Source organism: Theropithecus gelada, chromosome 4 (genome assembly GCF_003255815.1).
Source record: "Theropithecus gelada isolate Dixy chromosome 4, Tgel_1.0, whole genome shotgun sequence".
Taxonomy (NCBI): domain Eukaryota; kingdom Metazoa; phylum Chordata; class Mammalia; order Primates; family Cercopithecidae; genus Theropithecus; species Theropithecus gelada.
Window position 1 is genome coordinate 83,193,905 of NC_037671.1, and position 26,027 is coordinate 83,219,931.

Below are 26,027 nucleotides of genomic sequence, written 5' to 3' on the forward strand. Positions count from 1 at the left end.
ATCTGACATTGTCTTTTTCACTTTATCTTAGCCAAAAGGCAGAGAGGTCATACATTGTTTTTTTTCCTGGTAACTGTTTCTTCTGCATGCCTTCTTCTTTTTGTTATTACCACCATTTTGACGGCAGTTTTCCATCTCTTATGCTCTATAGTTCATTTCAGGGCTCCATCTTCAGTCCTCTTCTTTTGAACACCTCACTTACTAGTTTTTTGGCCTGGCTAATTTCATGAAGACTTTTAGCTTCAACTATTACCCATATGCTTATGACTCCAAAATCTATGTCTTGCGTCCTTATAACTCTTTTCTGAATATCAACTTAACAGGCATCTAGATTGTCCTATATCACATCTACATATTCCCCAACTGAATTCATTATATTCCCTACTAAAACTTGTTCTACTACAAGTATTTCCTAATCACATCACTATTTAGTCAGTCACAATAGAAACCTTGATGTCATCATTCACTCTTCCTTCCCTATTAGTCTTCTGATATAGTTTGGCTGTGTTCCCACCCAAATCTCATCTTGAATTGTAACTCCCACAATTCCCATGTGTCGTGGGAGGGACCTGGTAGGAGGTGATTGAATTATGGGGGTGGGTCTTTTCTGTGCTGTTCTCATGATAGTGAATGAGTCTCATGAGATCTGATGGTTTTAAAAACAGGAGCTTCCCTGCACAAGCTCTCTTTGCCTGCCACCATCCATGTAAGATGTGACTTGCTCCTCCTTGCCTTCTGCCGTGATTGCGAGGCTTCCCCAGCCATGTGGAACTGTAAATACAATAAACCCTTTTTCCTGTATAAATTACCCAGTCTTGGGTATGTCTTTATCAACAGCACGAAAATGGACTAATATACCCTCTCTTTCCACCAACTGACAAATTCTAGAAAAAAGAATTCAAAAAATTTAATGTTAATAATGATTGCACAGTTTTGAGTACTTACTCATTTTGTAATTTTTATTACTGACAAGTGGAATTTTCAAAATTAGAGGAAAATAATGAATCAAAGAAGACAGGAAAAAAAGAAGAAAAACAGGTGACTAATCTCTTCTCTTCATACCCATGGTTAATTAACCAGTTATTAAAAATAAAATAGTATATATAGTCTCATCTTCCTATATATACAATGTAAGTTGTGTATATACACAACTTCTAAACAAAAGAGACAGCCAAGTGCTACATACAAGATTGTGTAAGAATGCCTTACAATGAGATGTCTTTCTAGCTAGTGCTTCAGGTCCCCATGGCTACATGAAGTATACCCAAATAACAAGTTTGCTTAAATAAACTAAAAACAGAAGGGGATACAGCCAACAGTTGAAGGGCAGAGATTTTCAAGAGGACATGAGGAAAAAGGTCTTGCTTGTAGCATGAATGAAAGAGATCATTAATTTTCAAGAAAAAAGGAAAAGCACACGGTGCCATTTTTTCCTCTACAAAAATATCAGGTTGAGCAAGTATCTGCTGAGCATACATAAAAGAAATTACTTCAATGGTAAAGACCATAATAGTATCAAATGCTCATACCTAATTTAGTAGGTATGAGGTGTCAGAAAGAATAGGTTCTAGGCTTTTAAGCAACAACAGAGCAAACATGCAGAAAAACAAATGATCTAAAAGTTAGAAATGAAAAAAAAAAAAAGAGGTAGAAGAGGCTGCTCAAAAAATGGCAGGAAAATGGTACTTTTCTAACTTGAGTTATTAACCTAAGTCATTTTAAAAATAATTTCATGGTTATGTAAGTTAACTTTTTTTTCCAAGTATATCATGAAAAGGGGTTCCTTATCTGCCTTTTACATTGAAAACAGAAGACTCTGTAGTTATTTTATGTATTATTATAAGTCAAAAGCTCTCATATATTTCAACTTTAGAAAATTGAGGCTAGGCATGGTGGCTCACGCCTGTAATCCCAGCACTTTGGGAGGCTGAAGCAGGCGGATCACTTGAGATCAAAAGTTCAAGACCAGCCTGGCCAACATGGTGAAACCCCATCTCTACTAAAAAAATACAAAAATTAGCCAGGCGTGGTGAGGTGCACCTGTAATCCCAGCTACTCGGGAGGCTGAGACAGGAGAATCGCTTGCACCCAGGAGGCAGAGATTACAGTGAGCAGAGACCACGCCACTGCACTCCAGCCTGGGTAACAGAGCAAGATTCTATTTCAAAAAAAAATAAACAAATAAAAAATAAAAAAATAAAAGAGAAAGTTGAGAAGTGCCAGATACTATTTTGCAGAGGAAAGGGTCTAATTTCATGGAGCAACACTGTCATCCTGTGATGACTCCAGTAATGGAGGCATAGCACAAAATGGTACTTGCCTGTGAGACAAATGAAAGTAAATGAAAGGTTAGATCTAGTCTGGTGTTAGGAAACCTTAAGTCCTATATTTACTAACCTCTTTGATACAGCAAAGCACAAAGAATTTCAGAAATAATATTTTTAACAAAAGAGAATCTTTGACAATGTTTAAAGTTAGGCAGTGTTTGAAAATTAACCAATGGTTGTTAAAGTTAGCTGCTTAACACATGAAGTGATATGGTAAAACAAAAAAAAAACCCCACTGAATTTTTCAGTTGTTAAACCTAGTTCACATACTCATATGAAGACTTTCAAGTATATCTTTTATTTTATTTATTTATTTATTTTTTGAGATGGAGTCTCACTGCATCGCCCAGCCTGGAGTGCAATGGCATGAACTTGGCTCACTACAACCTCCACCTCCCAGGTTCAAGTGATTCTCCTGCCTCAGCCTTCCGAGTAGCTGGGATTACAGGCACGTGCCACCACACCTGGCTAATTTTTTGTATTTTTCAGTAGAGACCGGGTTTCATCATGTTGGTCAGGCTGGTCTCGATCTTCTGACCTCAGGTGATCCACCTGCCTCAGCCTCCTAAAGTGCTGGAATTACAGGCAGGAAACAATGCACCTAGCTGAAGACTTTAAAGTATGTATTTTAAACACCAGAAATTCAATACCCCGCAGCCAACAAGTGTTTATACTGTATAACTCTAGGTTCTCTACTGCAGCATGTATTAGTAACACAGGGTTGACATAAATAATGACGATAATAACAACAACAAAGTTGTAACTGTTTAGTGACTCCTAAAAATGTACTATGGACAATATTTCATCTCAGTTGACCATCATGAGGGTTCATTTTAAAGAAGAGAAAACATGCTTAGAGGTAGGTACTCATTATCCAATGTCACATAGCTGCTAACTGGCAAGGTTGAAAATATGAATCCAAATCTACATGATAGTAAGTTCATGCTCTACTACGTTCAAGTAACGGACTACTCAAATTATCCTGGAGTCAAGAATATTTAAGAATTAAGACCAAAAAACTACAGCTTTATATAACTGCTTAGATCATCTTAATAAAATTTTTACTTTTAGAAATACATATTTTATTTCTGAGTTTTTCTTAAAACCTACAGTACTGGTTTTCATACTGTGTATGCAACTGATTTTGTTATCAGTTTTTCAGAGAAAATCATGGGTTTCACAGATGTATTATTGAAATTCCATTTTAAATCATGCTTTAAAACTTAAACATTATAATAGAAGCTAATCTGCACACTCAAATGTACCATTTCTGTAACTGTAGTAATCTGAAGACATTATGTAATTATAGTATTTTTAATAATTTTGCTTTCTTCTTTACTTGTTTCAATGCACATCTCAGAATAAAGTTTCTCTGGTCATCCTGAGTACATGAATTTCCTATAAAATACTGTTAATCAGAAAAGCTGTAGCTGTACGATGGCCTTTTAAAAAAATTCATGTCTGCCTACTGAAAACTGTGCAAGGGGACAGACTATCAAAGCACGTATGTGACATGGTTCCTTAAATCAACAGCAGTAAAACTGGGGGACACGCACTCAGCACATGCTTACATCATGGTGGAATACTCAGTTGGGCAACAAGTGAGTAATGTGTCTTGATGGGGAAATTATGTCTTATAGTTGTAATTTTTTGACCTTTATATTTTAAAATGAAAGTAGATGTAACAAGTCAAAATAGTGGTGACTCTTGGAAAGACAGTGACTAGAAATAAGAGATGTGATGGACACTGTGGTTAAAGTCCTCTTGTTTTTTATCTGGTTGCCAATTACATGGGTGTGCTCGGTATTTCAAAACTCATTGAGTTGCACTATTGTGATACCACAAACTTTTCTATAGGTATATTATATATCAATTAAAAAGTAAAAAGCAAAAAAAAAACCCAAATGAAATGCAAGCTGATGATGGTTAGTGATTTCTGAGTTGGTTAGTGATTTCCATTACTCTTTTTTATCAAGTGTCCGAACTGGTTTAGTTAACCAGTATCCATAGACTGCAAAGCAAGCTGATTAAAAAGTTCCCACTTGCAGCTATTTATGTGATAAAACAAGAGTATTTTTATACTATTCAATCAACAAAAACAAAAAACACAAACACACTGGAAGGCTGATGGTGATATGAGACCGTAACAATCTCAATAGTTTCTAATTTCAAAAATTCCAAAAGACCATTACTATCCTCACCTATTTTATGAACAAATGTAACAAATATAAGTTTAAATATTTATCCTGATAAAATATCATTTTTACTTATGAGAGTTCTACATAAGATTTCAATTGAAGATGTGCACTTCACTGCTTTAAAAAATTTTGAAAAGGCATTATCTTGAAGACCTTTATAAGCTTTAGGAAAGTCTAGTTGGTCTCAGGTATTTCAGAATTTGGGGATGGGGTGTAGCTTTTTCCTAAAGACTACCCGAAAAGCACAATAAGACCAAAGTCCCATTTCTCCTACACATGGCAGATTTAACGGAATACTCTGGAGAGGCATAGAAAATTAGTTAACGTTCACCTACAGTGCTACACTTTTATCAACATCATTTATTCATTTATTAATAAATATTTATTTAAAACCTCACTTTACTTGGCCTACTTGCATTGTGCAAATTTCAATTAAATTATTACATATGGTAGAAAAATGTGAGATTTAAAGTTTTCATTATCAATATGGTTATTACATATACATTTCCTTAGAAATGTAGTCAATTATTCATAAAGCATTCCATATTTAGAGAACAGTCAGGTTTCCAAACATTTTTACCTGTTCCTGTCATTTCATTCTCAGTCATTTCTGGTAGGCCCCTTGGCTTAGGTGTTATTTGATCTTGTTCATCAAGATTGATCTCTGCAACAGAGTCTAGTGAATCAAGCAGCACAACTGGAATAATATAAAAGAAAAATGTAAGGAATGTAGATAAACTCAGTGGTTCTGCTGATCGAATAAAATTATTTTAAACATATGCAATGCAGGCCGGGTGCGGTGGCTCACGCCTATAATCCCAGCACTTTGGGAGGCCAAGGCTGGCATATCACAAGGTCAGGAGATTGAGACCATCCTGGCTAACACGGTGAAACCCCGTCTCTACTAAAAATACAAAAAATTAGCCGGGCGTGGTGGCGGGCACCTGTAGTCCCAGCTACTCGGGAGGCTGAGGCAGGAGAATGGCGTGAACCTGGGAGGCAGAGCTGGCAGTGAGCCGAGATTGCGCCACTGCACTCCAGCCTGGGTGACAGAGCGAGACTCCGTCTCTCAAACACAAAAAAACATATGCAATGCATATAAAAAGAAAGATAAATGCTTATATACAAAGAACATATAATCTTATATATACATGTAACAAGCATGTTTTATCTATATGCGTGTGTATGTATATAACAAATATGATTTTCTTCCGATGTAGAAGACAGTAGACTAACATCAACATACATATCTATGCTTATGTACAGCCTAGTGTACATGTACACACGGAAGGCAAAGGGCATTAAGAAAAGTAAAAAAAATCTTAAATATAACAGAATGGATTCAAAATAGACAAAAGAAACACATTATTGAGAAAAGCCAGGAACTTTAATTCCTTAGAAATATTTAAAAACAAACACAGATAGTGACTCATTCAGAATTACTTAGATGAAATTCTGAACAGACTAATTTTTTGCCAACTAAAAGATGAATATAAATAATATTTACCATTAGCTAGCATGCCAGTTTTTTCTTCTTCCTAAATTAAAAAAGGAAAATGATGACATGTTTTGAAATCAAAATTAGGTAAAATGACCACAATGCAAATAACAGCAAAATCTGAAATCCAGGGCTTTGTATTCCACATTGAAAAGATCAGGAACTGTGTTTTCTAGGTTTCTTTCACCAACCACTCTCATTTATCAATAATTCTTCAAGACTAGCTCTGACGGAACATCTAAAATTCTCTTCTGAACCTTGGCAATTACCAAAATTAATTCAGACAATACAAATTCTTGCTTAAAGTATTTAAGTTCCATTTGCTCATCTACCTTGCTCAAGAATTCTCTAGTTTTTTTGAATGTCAAGACAACAGAGCTATTTCACACAAGAGTTCTGCAATTATAACATTACCAGTCTATTTTCACTTATTGTTCAAAATTAATGGCCAAATACCTTGTACTCACTATTTCATCTATGTTTCAAAAGACACAACTTTCAGAAAGACAGGCCACCAAACAGCAAGACAGATGAAGTTCTTCAATATTAGAGGTTCCCTTAGAATAAGTTTTCCTATTAATATCACCTCTACCTCCTACTTGGGTAGGCAGTTTGTGGGATCTTCCAATAACAGAGCTTTAATCCTTCCTATTTTGATTCTTACCCAGACAGTGCTCTGAAGCTTCCACAGTTAGGCTGATACATTTTTTTATATATGGTACACCTTCTAAATATACCACGGTATTATGCCTTCTACGCACCTATTCATCTTTTCTTTTTTCTTTCTTTTTTTTTTTTGGAGACAGGGTCGTGCTCTGTCACCCAGGCTGGAGTGCAGTGGCTCGATCTTGGCTCAATGCAACCTCTGCCTCCACGGTTCAAGCAATTCTCCTGCCTCAGCCTCCCGAGTAGCTGGGACCTCAGGCGCATGCCAACCATGCCCGGCTAATTTTTTATATTTTTAGTAGAGAAGGGGTTTCACCATGTTGGCCAGGCTGGTGACCTATTCATTTTTCAATAAAATATTGTAATGGCCATATTCCAAGTATAAATCTTATTAAATTTCTAAGGATATTCATCAGTCACATTAATTTCGATATTATTTCTAAGGTCATCTCATTTTTCCCTCAAAACTGAGTGACACGTAGACACCCAAGGACCAAATACTAAGTAAATTTAAAAATAAGAGGATTTATATATACCTGAAAAGTGTTTATCTTGAGTTTACAATTTTATTCACGTTAAAACATCTAGTCCTAACACACAGAACCAAAGAGACTGTGCCCAGACACAGATCAAATAAATAGTAATAACAAATAACAAAACAACAATATTAATTGTTCTAGCTACTATTAGATAGCTTCAAAGATAAGTTCTATAAGGTAGGCAATATGAAGAAGCAGCCCTGAACAATTCTTGGTAAGAACTGGGAAATGAGAGAATCAGAGAATGAAGCACCACTGAATATGAATGGAATCATGTCGTTCCTTATCCTAGCCAAGTAAGTTTCAGACGTAACTAGCATAAATATCAGGGAGGAACATTTACTACACTTCATAAAGGCAAGTCATACCAAAGAAAAAGTATGTTAATATACTTGTTTAAAAATTAGTTTTGAAATTTTAATTAAGCTTTCAATTTCTAAAGCTTAACTTAAGCTTAACTTATTTGCCAAAAGAAGTCTTTGTCTGTTTGTCTGAGATAGGGTCTCACTTATCAACCAGGCTGGAGTGCAGTGACATGATCACAGGTCACTGCAGCCTTGACCTCCCTGGCTCAAGTGATCCTCCTACCTCAGTCTCCTAAGTAGCTGGGACTATGGGCACTTGCCACCATACTTTGCTAATTTTTTAAGGATTTATTTTTTGGAGAGATGAGATCTCACTATGCTGTCCAGGTTGTCCTTGAGCTCCTGGGCTCAAACAGTCCTCCTGCCTCAGCCTCCCAAAGTGTTGAAATTATAGGCATGAACCACTGTGCCTGGCCAAAAACCTCTCATAAAATCATCAATTGTCATAATTTTTTTCATTAAGATTTACATTAATTTGATATCTTGAATTAAGAAAATGTTTAACTGTTAAGAGACCTGTGAGTTTACAACAATGAGCAAGATTATGAAGAACTCCATTTTTTGAGCTCTTCATATAGCAACAGGCAGCCAGGTTGATGAAAAAAGTTGCAAAACTGTCAAATATATAATTGATATATACCTGTTTGGGTACACTTATTTTTTCTGATTTGGAATTCTCTTTGGAAGGCGTCTCTTCATCTTTAGTAGTCAACGGTGCACCAACATACTCATCTTCAAAATCATCACTGTAATTTTCTGAAGAAAATAATTATTAAAAGTACAAAGACCACACTGTCAAAAAAGTCAAATTCCAGGAAAAGGCTGTTGATTTCCAAAGGAAGAAGTCTGTATAAGAACAGTTTATTGAAATGTTAACATAAAGATGCCTTTGGAGAATCTATAGAACTCTCCACCACAAATAAACAGAATATACATTCTTCTCAGCATCACATTACACTTATTCCAAAACTGATCACATAGTTGGAAATAAAGCACTCCTCAGCAAATGTAAAAGAACAGAAATCATAACAAACTGTCTGTCAGACCATAGTACAATAAAATTACAACTCAGGATTAAGAAACTCACTCAAAACCACACAACTACATGGAAACTGAACAACCTGCTCCTGAATGACTACTGGGTACATAACGAAATGAAGGCAGAAATAAAGATGTTCTCTGAAACCAATGAGAACAAAGACACAACATACCAGAATCTTTGGAACACATTTAAAGCAGTGTGTAGATGGAAATTTATAGCACTAAATGCCCACAAGAGAAAGTAGGAAAGATCCAAAATCCACACCCTAACATCACAATTAAAAGAACTAGAGAAGCAACAGCATACACGTTCAAAAGCTAGCAGAAGGCAAGAAGTAACGAAGATCAGAGCAGAACCAAAGGAGATAAGAGACGCAAAAAACCCTTAAAAAAAATCAATGAATCCAGGAGCTGGTTTTTTGAAAAGATCAATAAAATTGATAGACCGCTAGCAAGAATAATAAAGAGGAGAGAAGAATCAAATAGATGCAATAAAAAAATGATAAAGGGGATATCACCACCGATCGCACAGAAATACAAACTAGCATCAGAGAATACTATAAACTTACCTCTATGTAAATAAACTAGAAAATCTAGAAGAAATGGATAAACTCCTTGACACATACACCCTCCCAAGACTAAACCAGGAAGAAGGTGAATCCCTGAATAGACCAATAACAGGCTCTGAAATTGAGGCAATAATTAGTAGCCTACCAACCAAGAAAAGTCCAGGACCAGACGGATTCACAGCCGAACCCTACCAGAGGTAAAAAGAGGAGCTGGTACCATTCCTTCTGAAACTATTCCAATCAATAGAAAAAGAGGGACTCCTCCCAGACTCATTTTATGAGGTCAGCATCTTCCTGATACCAAAGCCTGGCAGAGACACAACAACAAAAAAAGAGAATTTTAGACCAATATCCCTGATGAACATCGATGCAAAAATCCTCAATAAAATACTGGCAAACTGAATCCAGCAGCACATCAAAAAGCTTATCCACCATGATCAAGTGGGCTTCATCCCTGGGATGCAAGGCTGGTTCAACATACGCAAATCAATAAACGTAATCCAGCATATAAACAGAACCAAAGACAAAAACCACATGATTATCTCAATACATGCAGAAAAGGCTTTTGACAAAATTCAACAGCCCTTCATGCTAAAAACTCTCAATAAATTCAGTATTGATGGAACATATCTCAAAATAATAAGAGCTATTTATGACAAATCCACAGCCAATATCATACTGAATGGGCAAAAACTGGAAAAATTCCCTTTGAAAACTGGCACAAGACACAGATGCCCTCTCTCACCACTCCTATTCAACATAGTGTTGGAAGTTCTGGCTAGGGCAATCAGGCAAGAGAAAGAAATCAAGGGTATTCAGATAGGAAAAGAAGAAGTCAAATTGTCCCTGTTTGCAGATGACATGATTGTACATTTAGAAAACCCCATCATCTCAGCCCCAAATCTCCTTCAGCTGATAAGAAACTTCAGCAAAGTCTCAGGATACAAAATTAATGTGCAAAAATCACAAGCATTCTTATACACCAGTAACAGACAAACAGACAGCCAAATCAGGAATGAACTTCCATTCACAATTGCTTCAAAGAGAATAAAATACCTAGGAATCCAACTTACAAGGGATGTAAACCACCTCTTCAAGGAGAACTACAAACCACTGCTCAGTAAATAAAACAGGACACAAACAAATGGCAGAACATACCATGCTCATGGATAGGAAGAATCAATATCGTGAAAATGGCCATACTGCCCAAGGTTATTTATAGATTCAATGCCATCCCCATCAAGCTACCAATGACTTTCTTCACAGAATTGGAAAAAACCGCTTTAAAGTTCATATAGAACCAAAAAAGAGCCCGCACTGCCAAGACAAAGTCCCAAGTCAAAAGAACAAAGCTGGAGGCATCACGCTACCTGACTTCAAACTATACTACAAGGCTACAGTAACCAAAACAGCATGGTAATGGTACCAAAACAGAGATATAGACCAATGGAACAGAACTGAGTCCTCAGAAATAATACCACACATCTACAGCCATCTGATCTTTGAAAAACCTGAGAAAAACAGGAAATGGGGAAAGGATTCCCTATTTAATAAATGGTGCTGGGAAAATTGGCTAGCCATAAGTAGAAGGCTGAAACTGGATCCTTTCCTTACTCCTTATACGAAAATTAATTCAAGATGGATTAGAGACTTAAATGTTAGACCTAATACCATAAAAACCCTAGAAGAAAACCTAGGTAATACCATTCAGGACATAGGCATGGGCAAGGACTTCATGTCTGAAACACCAAAAGCAACGGCAACAAAAGTCAAAATTGACAAATGGGATCTCATTAAACTAAAGAGCTTCTGCACGCAAAAGAAACTACCATCAGAGTGAACAGGCAACCTACAGAATGGGAGACAATTTTTGCAATCTACTCATCTGACAAAGGGCTAATATCCAGAATCTACAAAGAACTTAAACAAATTTATAAGAAAAAATCAAACAACCCCACCAAAAAGTGGGCAAAGGATATGAACAGACACTTCTCAAAAGAAGACATTTATGCAGCCAACAGACACATGAAAAAATGCTCATCATCAATGGTCATCAGAGAAATGCAAGTCAAAACCACAATGAGATACTATCTCACACTAGTTAGAATGGCAATCATTAAAAAGTTAGGAAACAACAGGTGCTGGAGAGGATATGGAGAAACAGGAACGCTTTTACACTGTTGGTAGGAGTATAAACTAGTTCAGCCATTGTGGAAGACAGTGTGGCAATTCCTCAAGGATCTAGAACTAGAAATAGCATTTGACCCAGCCATCCCATTACTGGACATATACTCAAAGGATTATAAATCATGCTACCATAAAGACATATGCACACGTATGTTTATTGTGGCACCATTCATAATAGCAAAGACTTGGAATCAACCCAAATGTCCATCAATGATAGACTGGATTAAGAAAGTGTGGCACACATACACCATGGAACACTATGCAGCCATAAAAAAGGATGAGTTCGTGTCCTTTGTAGGGACATGGATGAAGCTGGAAACCATCATTCTGAGCAAACTATCGCAAGGACAGAAAACCAAACACTGCATGTTCTCACTCACAGGTGGGAAGTGAACAACGAGAAAGAACACTTGGACACAGGGTGGGGAACATCACACAGTGGGGCCTGTCATATGGTGGGGGAGGTGGGAGGGATGGCATTAAGAGAAATACCTATTGTAAATGACGAGTTAATGGGTACAGCACACCAACATGGCCCATGTACACATATGTAACAAACCTGCACGTTGCACACATGTACCCTAGAACTTAAAGTACAATTTAAAAAAAAAAAGAACTTTTTCTTTTGCAAAGATTTAATGAGCATTCAATTTATAAGACTTTGGTTTATGTCATTATGGTACTTTCAAATAGTTCTTAGAGTTTTATATTTTTAGTCTTTTATATAATTAACCAAATAAAAACTTTTAGAGCTGTCCAAAGGATCTTGTATTACCTTTAAAATAAGACTTTAATATTTATTTTTAAAAGACAAACATGACCGATTGCTTACTTATAAAAGGAAGGACTTTTGTGAAATCTTGCCACTTTTTAAAAGGTTGGATTTTGCTTCTTAGGTTGACTGATTTTTTTTTTTTTTGTCTCTACAGGTATCTCTACTGTAAGTCTTAACTAGTACTTATGAAAGATCTCTGACCCTTTCCTTAGGTAACTACTGGCCTTATATGACCTTTGCTGTTTTCCCAATCCTGAGTGCTTCTTATTTAAAGCCTCCAAATTATATCTCAATGACTTTGTGGAGAAGGAAAAGGTGTCTCCATGTTAACTCAGGCATTCAGTCTACTTACGGGCAAGGTTGGACAGGAATTATTTGACCAGGATGTCTTCTTCAATTTTTAACTTGTTCACAGTATTTATTCAGATTTGTGGCTATGAAAGGGAACACCTTTTCAGAGTGGAACTGGTCATTTTAGAAACAAACATGATCTAATTTGTATTTCAAAAAACTACATCACATTGAGAAACAGGATGGCCTGATGGGAAAAAGACTACATAAGGTACTAGAGTCTACTTCTGGAATGCCTGTTTTTTACTCTTTTCTTAGAATGAAGATGAAGACGACAACTTGTAATTAATACTGGAAGTTAAGAAATGAATTTGAGAGGGTTTGGGAGTGAAACAGGGATGCTTCCAGTGAGATATGGCTACAGAAACATCTACATTTTAGTTCATAAGAAATATGAGCTTGGAACAGCATGTATATTGTAACTTAGGTAGATAAACTAGGTTAGTTGGTTAACTATGTCAGTATCTGTATTCTGAGGCTGAGACGTTCACCTTTGTTTCTCTTCCACGTAAGAAAGAATGCTGCTTGGGATTTTTAAGTATCAGTAGACATATAGTTAAAATCATAAGACAGTTAAAAGTAATTACTTTGTATTAGGCACACTTCTAAGTGCTGAGACCAATACAAGATGATCCAGACTTTAGTCGTCTAGGTGGGAACCACCGAATTTTAAGTAACCCGCGAGATTAGAATTGCTTAAGAAAAGATGATGAACGAGGAAAGAGGAGATATGGGAGAATATGACATTGAACTTGGACAACTGCTTAGGATTCGGGAACCAATGGGAGGCGCTGTGGTGTGTGTGTGTGACTGCGTAAATAAAGTGTTAGAAACAGTTCAGGCAGTATGGCATAGTGCTTAAGAGCATCACCTGGAGCCAGAAGGCCTAGATTCAATTCCTGGTTCCACTACTTTCAGCTGCAGAACCACTGGCAGGCCACAAACTCCCTTTGCTTTACTTTTTCCATCTGTAAATTGGGGATAATAGGACTTTTCTCAAAAGATTGCTGAGATGATTAGCTATAATGTTTATAGTAATTATTGCTGTTAACATTATTATAGTTACTTTTTTTTTTTTTTTTTGAGACGGAGTTTTGCTCTTGTTGCCCAGACTGGAGTGCGATGGCATGATCTCTGCTCACTGTAACCTCTGCCTCCCGGTCCAAGCGATTCTGCTGCCTCAGCCTCCTGAGTAGCTGGGATTACAGGTGCCTGCCATCACGCCCAGCTAATTTTTTGTGTTTTTAGTAGAGACAGGGTTTCACCATGTTGGCCAGGCTGGTCTCAAACTCCTGAAGTCACGTGATCCACCTGCCTTGGCCTCACAAAGTGCTGGGATAACAGGCGTGAGCCACCACACCCAGCCTACTATAGCTACTTTTGTACTTAATCCAAATCAAAAGCTTATACAGTCAAGTATTATTTCTGATTGGGAAAAGTGCCAATCTAACAAGCATTCTTCAAAACTGTATTTTATTATTTTCATGTAGTAACTAAACAGCCTACAGGCAAATACTAGCATCCAGCACATGAATGACTGACTTCCTCCCCAGAAACGGGAATAAAGTACATTTGAAGTTAGAAGGAAGTGTCATTGGTAGACACAGAAATGAGAGATAAGAAACAAAGAAAAGAAAAACAGCACATGTCAGAGATTTCAGGAACAAACATCACGGCAAATTAAGTTTACATAAAAATGAAAGAGTAAAACTAATTTGAGAGGGTGATTCTTATATGAGAAACATCAGAGATAATATCTAGGCTCTTCCACATTGTTCAGAAAACAATCAGAATATTCACTTGTACCATTCTGACCTTTTTCGCAGGAAGATGTTACATATTCAAGTTACTAGGTTTCTATGATTCTCTATCCTTATAACTTCAAAAATGTTATTTTCAGAAATAAAAATGTTCTTAAAGTTCAGATAAACCATATGCAAAGTAAAAGATCCTTTCGGAAGACATTCTTCATCTTTTATTGGCAAACGTAGCTGCAAATTTTTAACTTTTTTGCCAATCTAGAGGACTTTCTCCTCTGCCATGTTGGAGTTAAAGGGATTGTACTTTCTTTGTAAACAATACAATATATAAAACAACTATTTTCAAATATTAGAAAACTGGCAGCAAAAAAAATGATTCCTAAGAAAAGAAGGGAGCTAGCCCTACAATTACCTGAAGGCACATACATTCTGAAGTACTGAGCAGGGGCGGGAGATCAGGACAGTCTCACTGAGTAGAGGAGAGAGAGATAAGTTCAGAAAGGCTGAGGCAATTTAGAAAATATAAGACAGTAATCAAGAGAGGAGGTGCCTAAGTAAAAACAAAGCCCCAGAAATCTGCATAGGGTGCCCTTGAATCTTTGTTGAATACTAAGCTGTTAATGCATAAAATGAGCCAAGAACAAGTGGGATGCTGTAAGTTAGACAATTCTCAGAGTTCATACAAGACAGGGAGACTTTTGAACTCGAATCTGCTTAAGTGGAGAGTCCTCATTGATCACTAGGGGCATCCAATAGAAGCCTCAAAAGGGATGTGCTTTAGCAGTAGGGTTAGAGGTTACTAGAGTTACTCTAGACTTCCGCTAACAAAGCATAAGAAAAGCCTTGAAAAGAAATCAAGTGGTAGGATCAACTACTTACCAGACAAAGCTCAATAATACTCTTTAAAAGAGGAAAATCAAATCCAAACACTGAATAACATAAAATTCACAATACCCAATATCCAATAAAAAATTACTAGACTTCTAAGAGGCAGGAAAAAGTGTCAGGAAACTAGAAGAAAAAAAGCCAACAGAAAAGAGACCCAGAAACAAACAAATACTAAAATCTGTAAAATATGCTTAATATTAAGGACTTGAAAAAAATGAACATAATGAAGAAAAATACTAAAGAATTTTAAAACAAAGACCCAAAATGAACTGTTAGAGTGAAGGAAAAAAAGGATGGGATTAGGCCAGGCGTAGTGGCTCACGCCTGTAATCCCAGCACTTTGGAAGGCCAAGGCGGGCAGATCACGAGGTCAGAAGATCAAGACCATCCCAGTTAACACAGTGAAACCCCATCTCTACTAAAAATACAAAAATTTAGCTGCGTGTGGTGGCAGGCACCTGTATCCCAGCTACTCAGGAGGCTGAAGCAGGAGAATGGTGTGAACCCGGGAGGCGGAGCTTACAGTGAACCGAGATCGCACCACTGCTCTCCAGCCTGGGTGACAGAGCAAGACTCTGTCTCAAAAAAAAAAAAAAAAAAAAAAGATGGGATTAATAGCAGATTAAAGAAAGGAAAAAGATCAGTAACTTGAAGCAAAGGAACTGTTCTATCGTGAACAGTGAAGCACAGAAAGAAAAAAAGGTTTTAAAAAATGGAACAGTCTTAGTGACCCATAAAACAAAGCTTAGCACTCTAACATAATAAGGGTCAGAGGGCAGGAAGCCGAAAGCAGCATTATTATTAATATTTTAAGAATTCATGGCCAAAATATTTTTTATTTTGATGGAAACTATAAATCCATAGATCAATGATGCTCAACGAACTCTGAACAGAATAAATATAAGAAAAGCATACCATGACACACCATAGTCAAACTGCCAAAAAACAAGGATAAAACCTTGAAAATAGAGGGAAAAAAGACATGATATACACAAAATAACAATAACAGGAATTACCAGAAACTTCTCATGAGAAATAAGGTCAAAAGACAATAGAATAAAATCATTAAACCGCCCAAAGGAAAAAAAAAAACACTACATAAAATTCTGTATCAAGTAAAAGCATTCCTCAAAAACAAAGGCAGAGTATATTTTCAGATAAACAAAAGCTGAGAGAACTTGTTCCTAGCAGTAACCTGCACTACAAGAAATGTGAAAGGAGGCTCTTCGTGATGAAGAAAAATAATTTGAGATAGAAATTCAAATCTACGCAATGGAATACAAAGCACTGGGAATGGTAAATATATGGATAAATACACATTTTTACATAAATATCCATTTCTTATATTCCTTAAAAGTACTTTTAAATGATAATTGATTGCTTTAACAACAACAATAATAATGCGCTTTTTAAAATAATAATGCGGTGTTTTTAAGACATGTAGAAAAACGTTGACAAAAATAGCAAAATGGTTGAGGAGAGTTTATTGTTGTTAGAGTTCATATAAATATAGTGATACAATGTTATGTGAAAGTAGACTGTAATAAGGTAAAGACATATATTTTGACTCATAGGGCAACTAAGAAAAAAAAAATACAACAAAGAACTATAGCTAAAAAGCCAAAAGCAGAATAAAATGGAATACTATAAATAATACAATAGAAGGGAGGACAAAAGCAACAAAAACAAAAAGATGAAAAGAAAACACATGGCAAAACAGTAAACAACTATATCAATAAATACATTCCTGTAAAGGGTGAAAACACATCAGTTAAAAGGCAGAGACTGTCAGATTGAACAAAAATGCTAAAACCAGCTATACGCAGTCTATGAAAAAAACATTTTAATATAAAAGCACACATGCATTAAAAGTCAAAAAGCAGGAAAAGGTACACCTCTCCATCAACATGCTTTGCAGGTCTTACCATGTCTTCAGAGATGCCCACAATCCTGGCACAAAAATCCTTTTTTCTTTCTTCCCAAGTGGTCCACTGCCCACTCTCAACAAACGAGGCAGTTCACTTTTAACAATTTCTTAGCAGCTCAGTTTATAACACAGGCAAACCCACTCTATCTATTCAAAGCTCTAAGACAATATGATTTTCCTTTTAATTATTTTTCTTATCAATGTCTTCATTAAAAGCTATTATCTTTTCAAATATTATAAATTTAAGAACCAATGAAATTACCTGCCAGTTCTTCATGTTTCGATTCATTCTCATGTTCGTCATCAGTTAGTTCTACATTAGCTTGATTACTGGAAAAAATATTTATTCAATTTAGCATTATATGTTAAAAATATATTCTCATGCAACTCTTTCTGTATACCTTTCAAAAAAATCCCTAAAATTATACACGTTCTCTCTCAAGTCCTCTTGTTCTATCAAAAGCTAAAAATTTGGGAGCTTTAAGGAAAATGTTTTGAAAATAAAGCATCTTCAAAGTATATGATTAATTGTAGCTTGAAAGTAATACAAAGGAAAAAGATGTCCTATTTCCTAAATATATACAATTTTATTACTATGTGCATTTTACATGTCCAAATATTATCTTATGATCCTAGATATCCCTTCTACACTAAAGATTAGAAATTGACCACAAGCTATGAGAACCAGTGAAGTCCATACGAAAGCCAGAAAAAAATTGCTAAGGTCAGCACTTACATGCTAATAAGCCATTTAATCCTGAAATGGAAGCTGAATAGGAGCCTTAAAACAAAACCTAGCAAGGGAACAAAGGAGCTTGAGTATGATTTAATTATATTGGATGTATTAGTTCATTTACTGCTTTCTCTCAAGCCAGGAATCAGTTCTACCTTTTCAGTCTATCAACCCTCTTTAGTGAGATTGTAAGAGAAACTATAAGACTATGTAATAATGATGAGAGCTACAAACACCTAATATTGCATGTTCAATGCTATTCTGTACTTTGACCGGCCTGTTCTAGAGCAGAAATATCAATAGTTAAGAATACTGTTAAGAAATAAGAAAAAAGTTAAAAAATGTAGGAAAGTGGCAAAAAGTTGTGGCCCACAAACTCGGCATGCTTAACCTGTACTGACACCGTTGGGAAAGGCAATGACCATAGGCCCTGAATGTCTCTGCACATTCTTGCTGAATATGCCAAGAGTGCAAGACGCTGATCATTTTTCACCATGCCATTTCGGTAACATTTCCGACCAAATAAAGAGCAGGCTTGTCTCCACTTTATAAAAGTAATACATTTTTCCAAGCTCAGTGTTCCTCTTCTGTAACACAGCCCACTGTGTGTGCATACATCAGTTATGGATCCTTTGCCTTGCCCTCAGCATACTCATAGGGCATGGGGAACCAATGCAAACAAATGCGACACTCAGGTACTGCCTTTGTTCTTTAATTCTGATCCAGGAATCTTCTGTCTATTGTCAACATCATAAAACTGGAAGACTAGCTTGTTAGCTTGCCAAGTAGGGTAAAAACCTCAGACCCTGAAAAGTTCATGACGATAAATGCATTTCTTCATCCGCTGTCTATAAAAAACTAATCATCCTGTAGAGCCTAGGCACTCCAATAATCAGAGATTATGATTCTCCCGACCCTGAACTCAATTATACCTTTGTGATCTCAAAATCCTAAATAAAATTGTAATCTGCTTTCCATTCATAATTTTAAGAATTACATGGATAACTAAATAAGGGCATTGAAGACCTCAGGTTTCAAAGGTCTTGAGAATGGCAATGGTCTAGTGTAATAAAGAGAGGATCAGCTCAGTGAACTAGTGGGATTCCTAGAATAAATGAGGTTTCCCGATAACCATCAGGGTCAACCATACAAAGGTTAAGACACAGATCAAACTTGTCTTTGCTCCTTGGTTCCCACCTGCCTTTCTGTTGTATTTTTTCCTGAGTTTATAATAGTAACCTGGACTCTCTTATTTATCTGTGGAAAATGACTTAATAAATTACTTTCCTAGTAAGGACTTCTTGGCAATGTACTATTAGTCTCCATAGCATGAAATTTCAGACTTTGGAGGCAGCATGGGCTCTCAAATACAAAGAAACATATTCTATTCACACATAAGAAAAACCCTAACTGTAAAATGAACAGATAACAGATTTAAAAAATAAGATTTAATTTTGCCTGTTATAATGTTTACCTATTTAAAATCATGCATATATCAGCCTTCCAAAAAACACAGAAAACATAAAAATCATTAACAGTTTACACTGTACTTTACCTATGTAAAGCTTTAAAATGTGTAGAGTCATTAGAATCCAATTCCTTATTTAATCTCGAATAATCAATGGAAGATGTCAAGCCCTTCTCAAGCCTGGCAAAAAATTGTTCTTTCTCCTCTTGTTCTTCTAATGTGTCCAATCCCACTCCGAGAATACTATGGTTGAGCTCAGAAACTACTAGTTCTAAATGGAAAGCACAGATATATTTTAGTAATATACAGAATTTTGAAAACATTGATTTGAATGATGCATTTACTGACATTATGTAGTAAATTTTTAAAATTTTACAAATATTTACTCTCTTACTCATCAAATACGAATTCAGATTAATAATATGTAAGGTTTAAAGCTTCTCTAGAATGATAATTCTAAACCTCTAGGAAGATACTAAATCTGTCTACATGCTTCAGTAAAGGAGGCTTCAAGATAGTTAACTTTTGTAATTCTGAATATAAGCATAACAATTAATAATTGACCAACTCATATCCCTTGCATTTCTTACCATTTGTTTCTAAGCTATCAGTACTTAAGAGAGAGGTTCCACTGCTCTTAAGAAATTGAATCTTTTCAGCAGACTCCTCTTCTATTTCCATAACAGGTTGAGAATTCTTCTTTGTTTTCAAATAGCTCACATTTGTTCCAAGCTGTCCTAGGAACACAATTTAATACAGATGAACATTTATGTTCAAAGAATTGTTTTGACCACTATGACAACACAATAATGTTATGCTAATTTTATGCACAGAACCTACAAAATAAATCTGCTCTATTAAATAAAAATCCATCAGACCTAACACTCACAAAAGAAAGATTATAATGCTATTTGGTGGCACTGTATCATATTAAATAGAATACTTCAAAGGGTTGCACCATAAGACAAAAATTTTTTTTAATCACTTTGAAGCCCAAGTACTTAATGCAGTATACCATCCCACTTTAAGGAATATCTTCTGCCTCATTCCTTCTGTTCTTTACATTTCTCAGAGGGTTTTTGTTGCGGAACTCTTAACACTATTGGAAATAGACTGTGGGCGGCATGAATCAGTATAACAAAATACAAGGGGGCAAAGTAGGTACAATTAAAAACCTACTAGGCTAGACAGAAGCCTTCGTTAGTGTAAATATCATTTCAAAAAATAGATGGAAATAGTTAAAGCTCTTTCAAAGTCATTATTTCTAAAACAATGGCATCAGTGGCTCACTGCAGGAGAGGTTCTCATGCCAGGATATGTGCATATTGTTGGGGACAGGAGGGTATTATAGTCTCTCACAGCATTCAGGAATTTGAAATTTTCTCTAAGGCTAATATATATTAAGCATATTAAAAGTGTTTTATGACTGATTAGATGTTTGATGATACTAAGAAATTATTATAGATATTTCTTAGACAATATTTTTTGGTTATATTTTAAAAAGAGAGTACTTATTTTCAGAGATACTTTGAAATATATGTGGAGAGAACTGATAAGCTGTTGGAGATTTGTTTCAGTATAATCCTGAGTGTTGGAAGGTGGAAAATAAGAGAGAATATCGATGAAAAATGATTGGCCATGAGTTAATAACAACTGTTGCAGCTAGGCAATGGGTACACAGGAGTATGTGGTACTTACGTATATGTTTGAATTTTTTTATAATAAGAAGTTTCAAAAATGTTCTATGAATCCTGGGTAAAAAAGTATAACTTATGTTTATGTAGCAAAGGTTTGAGTATTATTTACTTTATTCAAATTTTTTGACAAACTATGTGCCTAGAACATTGTTAGTGCCAGCTACACAATGAAGTCCTTTACCATCATGAAGGTTAAAATCTAACAGGAGGAGACAATCGACAGCAAATATTCATGGGTGCCTACTACACACCAGGCATTGTTCTAAATGCTGGGGCTTTATCAGTGAATAAAAAAGACAAAAATCCCTGCTCATTCATGTGATTTGAGGGAGGCAACAAGTAAAATAAGTACATTGCAATTAAATAGTACATTAGAAAACAGTTAAGTGCCAAGAAGAAAAATAAAACAAGAAAGAGGAACAGAGAATGCAGGAATGGAGGGCACTACAACTTTAAAAAGGATGGTCAGGAAGGCCTTCACTGAGAGGTTAACACATGAGCTATGGCTTGGTGGGGGTGAGGGACCAATCTATATGAATACATGGGGGAAGAGTGTTTAAGGAGGAGGAAAGAAGTGTGAAGCCTCTAAGGCAGGAAAATGCCTAGGCATGTGTGAAGAGAAAGGAGGCCCAATGTAGTGATATTGGCATAAGCAAGGGAAAGGTAGTCTAAGTTGGGAGGTCAAAAAAGTCAGGGTGTAGAACTGACGTGGGTGGTAGCTTGAATGAAGGTCATCAGCTTTTATAACAAGTGAAATGAGAAGCTATTAGAGGGAGGAGGTGGCTATGATGTGGTAGGCAAGATTTTTTGGTGTAAAGAAGTTTAAGGAACTCAGAAGTCAGGTTATTAGAGGCAACAGCTATGTTGTTAATGTAGTCACCAATAATTAGACAAGAGAATTGGAGACTCACAGCGAAACAGCAGCTTAAATCTTTGAGGAATGAGGAGGAATAACCTGGAGTTCAGTAGATAACTGCAACAAAGAAACATAGTAGGTAGGTGGCCTGATGGCAAGGTTCATAAGGAGATGGGAAGGAGAACAGTCTAGAAACAGCAATGAACAATAACTTACTCCTTTTCCAAGTCCAATGGAACAAAAGATGTGGTAAAGAAAACAGTAACCATTGGAGGTTACCAGAGAAGCAGCACTGTTCATAGAGCAAAGTTAAATGTGAATTATAACTCTGCTTTGAAGGAATTATGTAAGATTAATTGGGGGGGTATACCAAGACAGGAAAATCCAAGAATATTTCCATGAGGAAGTAACATTTCTGCTAAGATGTGAAGAAAGAGCAGGAAATAACTAGGTGAACTAGGCCAGGGAGACCAGTACAGGCAGGGGACACAGTAGGTACAGAAGCATGACAATGGGAGGGGCAGGACACATTTGCAGATGCCAGAAGGCCAGTGAGGCTGGACTCAGATTTGAGGGTAAGCCTAAGGGGAAATAAACCCAGAGCAAGAAGTCAATGGTTGGACCATGCTCATCCTCATAGGCCAGGCACACGGCCTTGCTCTGTATTACAAGAGCACTAGAAAAAACTGGTAAAGTTATATAGTATCAAAATTTCCTTATTTTAACAGTATATATTTGTTGTAAAAAACTGATATATGGAAAAGGTAAATAATTATAATGAGTAATGTTTTGTTTTTGTTTTTTGCTTTTTAGTATTCTTTTGTTCTTTGTCTTCTTCAAAAACCAGATGACTGAAAATGTGTGCTATAAATATTAAGATTAGAAAAAAACATCACTTTTGGTTAGAAGGAAGCCTTATTAAGAAGTCACGAATTCTGACTTCAATTTCCTAATTAGTGTCCTCTTGGAAAAGGCTAAGAATCAATTTATTTTATGCCTTTCTGTAAATAATGGTTTTACTGGATCAAATAATAACCTCCATAAGTCGTAAAAAATCAATAGATAGATTCACAGACACTTCAAATGCAAAAGTATATGCTAAGTTGGTGTGCTGTGGTGGCAACATGTTCAGGGTGTCACCCTGGCTCTAAAGCAGGACTCGGTGTTATAGCTCACACTAACCAAGCTCACAAGAGATTAATGTAACAGAAACAAAGATCCAGTTTAGTTATTTACAATAAAGAATACAATCAGCAAGAGGATGAGATAGTTTCACCTTCTAAGTTGATCATTTTATTCCTATGGCAACCAGGAAACAGGCAAAATTATAATGTAAAAGTTGCTCACTGTTAATGTTTAATGGTACCTGTCTTAAGATTAGTAATGCATTCTTCTTCTCAAGAGGGGTGTTGAATTCTCCCTCAGAAGGTTCTACACTCTTGATACAGGAATCATGTCTTGGCTTTTTATACTAATGCCTAGTATTTAGAACACAATATGAACTCAGTAAACATTTGCTTGAATCAGGGACCAGGTTATTCCCATGGGCAGGGAAACCTCCCTCTGTTTAAGTTGACATTGCCAAAGTTTGCTTCTTGACTATCCTTCTTTCCTTCTTTCACTAATCAAATCTATTTTTGATACATTTAAAAAAATTTTAATACCATCAATCAGGTTACATGTGAATATTTTTGGTCTAGGAGCTATTCTTTTCCTGTAGGATTAGGCTGTATATATCTGCTCCGATTCATTACCTTCTAGACAAAAGGCTTTATGTCCCAAATCTCTGTCAACAATTCCAACAGTACTTCATCTTATAACATCCTTTTCAAGCATTAAAAGCAGGGAGAGATTCTAAAACATAATTCTTCACTACAAAGTTCAGCATGTTGCATAAGAATTTATAAAAAATACACTGAATTTTTCAATAAGGAATTTCTTTAAACTACAGTATTAAAAAGAACAGAGAAGTGACTGTCAAATCTACTTTAATATGCATTTATTAAACAAATTTATCACTTAATGTTGAGGGTCAGAGGATATAAGGACAAAGAGGTGCTTCCTACCCTCACAAAGCTCCCAACCTCAGGACTTGTCCTATAGGTTACAACTATCAACCCAGTGTGTAAGTGTTACTATGGTGTTCTGACATCAAAATGAAGGAGAAACTAATTGTGACAAGAGAACTAGAAGATAGGGTGAAGGACTGCAAAAAGTGGTGATGCTAGGCTTTACTGGACAAGAAGGATGAGAGGAAAGGCATTCTAATGGCAAGGAAGCATGAGATAATGCACAGAGGCAGGGAGGCCTATGGTGTTTTCCAGGAGATGAGGAATGATTTAGTATGGCTAGAACACACGAGAAGGCAGGGTTCCAGACAGATCATGCAGAGCCTTAATTATGACATGAATTCAGGCTCAATTTTTATGGGGGAAAAAAAAAAGTCCATATGTAAATTTTTTCCCTAGAGATCCAGAAATTCTATCATTTTACAAAATTGTGCTTAACACTGATCCACAAATGGTATGAATGTAGGTACTGAAATAGAAGCAGTCGGGGTTGTTGACAGATACGGCAGTATCATATATAGTAAACCTATCAGGCCAGGTGTGGTGGCTCATGCTTGTAATCCCAGTGTTTGGGGAGGCCAAGGTGGGAGGACTGCTTGAGGCAAGTTTGAGATCAGCCTGGGCAACAGAGTGAGAGACCCTATCTCTACAATAAATACAAAAAAATCAGACAGGCATGTTGGCATGTACCTGTAGTTCTAGCTACTCAGAAAGCTGAGGTGGGAAGATTGCTTGAGTCCAGGAATTTGAAGTTACAATGAGCTATGATTGTGTTACTGCCCTTCAGCCTGGGTATATCATATACATATGTATATGAGACATACATATATGTATATGAGACATATAAGACATATATATAGAGCAGTAATTTTTTTTACTACTGTCATTAACAAACTGTGATACCAAAGTCTATAGGTTTGTTAAACTCTTCCCAATGCAATGACATTAATATACTGCCAGAATATCTTATTAAATCACATTAAATCAATTTATCATTAAACATGATAATAAATATACCTGAATTGTCACCTTAATTTGAGTAAATATAAATTATCTCCATGTAAAATAAGCTGATAATGTTATAACACAGATTCTCAATTACATAATAAATACATAATAAAATACTAGTTATATGAAAATCAATTCAAACTTCAAAAATCCACACTATTAGTATTATTTTCTTTATTTATAGTGAAGTAACAAAATACAGGTCTTGACTGACCCCTTGTGGTCAAATAATTTGAAACTAAAAATCAGCAACATTTACCATCATCTTTAAAATCATCTTCAGTTATCCACCAAGGCACTGTATCTTTCTTCTTCATTTCTTTTTTAGATTGTCTAGCTGTTTTGTCTGAATTTTCAAAAGAATCATCTGAAAGCTGAATTGGATATAAGATAGTGAATTTGAAAATACAGTGCAAATTCAAGAATTTCAGATTCATCATTAAGCATGTTTCTATTAGTTCGCTCACAGTTCAGCTATCACATAGATAAACAACATTCTCACCAATAATGTATAAGTTCATAGCCACAAACATATTTGGCCAAAATAACTTAAAAATCAGACATACATCTCTGAGCATCAATTTCATAATTAAACAAGTAAACCGGGAGAATAACAACAAAGACATAAAACTTGATCAAGAATTTTTTTCAGGAAAGAAAAAATAGGAGGATACAATCCTGTCTTCTAGACATTCTCTAGGGTTTAAGAATAAACTTGGCTGAACAAAATTGCATAGCACCACTCTAGAAACAGAATTTCAAGAAAAGGAAGAACTGAGTTTCAGGGTGTAAAGAGGAGAATGAAATTGACCAGAAAAATCAGTATATTTTTTCAGCGATTAATAAATGCTTATTCGCTTTTTTCTACTCTTCCAATCCAAATTTTACTACACTCCTAAATCTCATGCTCTAACCTCAATACCACCCCCCACCACCTAGCCAGTAACTTGGTCACCCTTGTCTCTGAGAGATAAAAACCTTCAAACACCACCCACCTCACTCCACTACTAAACTGACTTGTGAAGGCACTTCTTTTGTCTCTCAGACAACACAATCCTTTCCTCCACTCTAAGCAGAACTTCTCTAGGTTCTTCCTTCCTTGGTT

The 26,027-nt window shown here is 35.9% G+C and overlaps 1 protein-coding gene across 2 annotated transcripts in view; it reads right to left on the reverse strand.

The window, feature by feature from the left end:
• Nucleotides 1-26,027, reverse strand: part of CEP162 (centrosomal protein 162) — a 105,291-nt gene that overhangs the window by 73,544 nt on the left and 5,720 nt on the right. The window contains exons 2-9 of one of the 2 annotated variants that reach the window (XM_025384454.1): nucleotides 25,182-25,296; nucleotides 21,901-21,962; nucleotides 19,883-20,029; nucleotides 19,380-19,563; nucleotides 17,354-17,421; nucleotides 8,234-8,349; nucleotides 6,033-6,063; nucleotides 5,106-5,222 (exon numbers count right to left, since the gene is read on the reverse strand). In XM_025384454.1, coding sequence (XP_025240239.1) covers nucleotides 5,106-5,222; nucleotides 6,033-6,063; nucleotides 8,234-8,349; nucleotides 17,354-17,421; nucleotides 19,380-19,563; nucleotides 19,883-19,973 — 607 coding nt within the window. In that variant the 5' untranslated portion in view covers nucleotides 19,974-20,029; nucleotides 21,901-21,962; nucleotides 25,182-25,296. The remainder of the gene's footprint in view (nucleotides 1-5,105; nucleotides 5,223-6,032; nucleotides 6,064-8,233; nucleotides 8,350-17,353; nucleotides 17,422-19,379; nucleotides 19,564-19,882; nucleotides 20,030-21,900; nucleotides 21,963-25,181; nucleotides 25,297-26,027) is intronic. The other variant, XM_025384453.1, reaches the window with a different exon arrangement.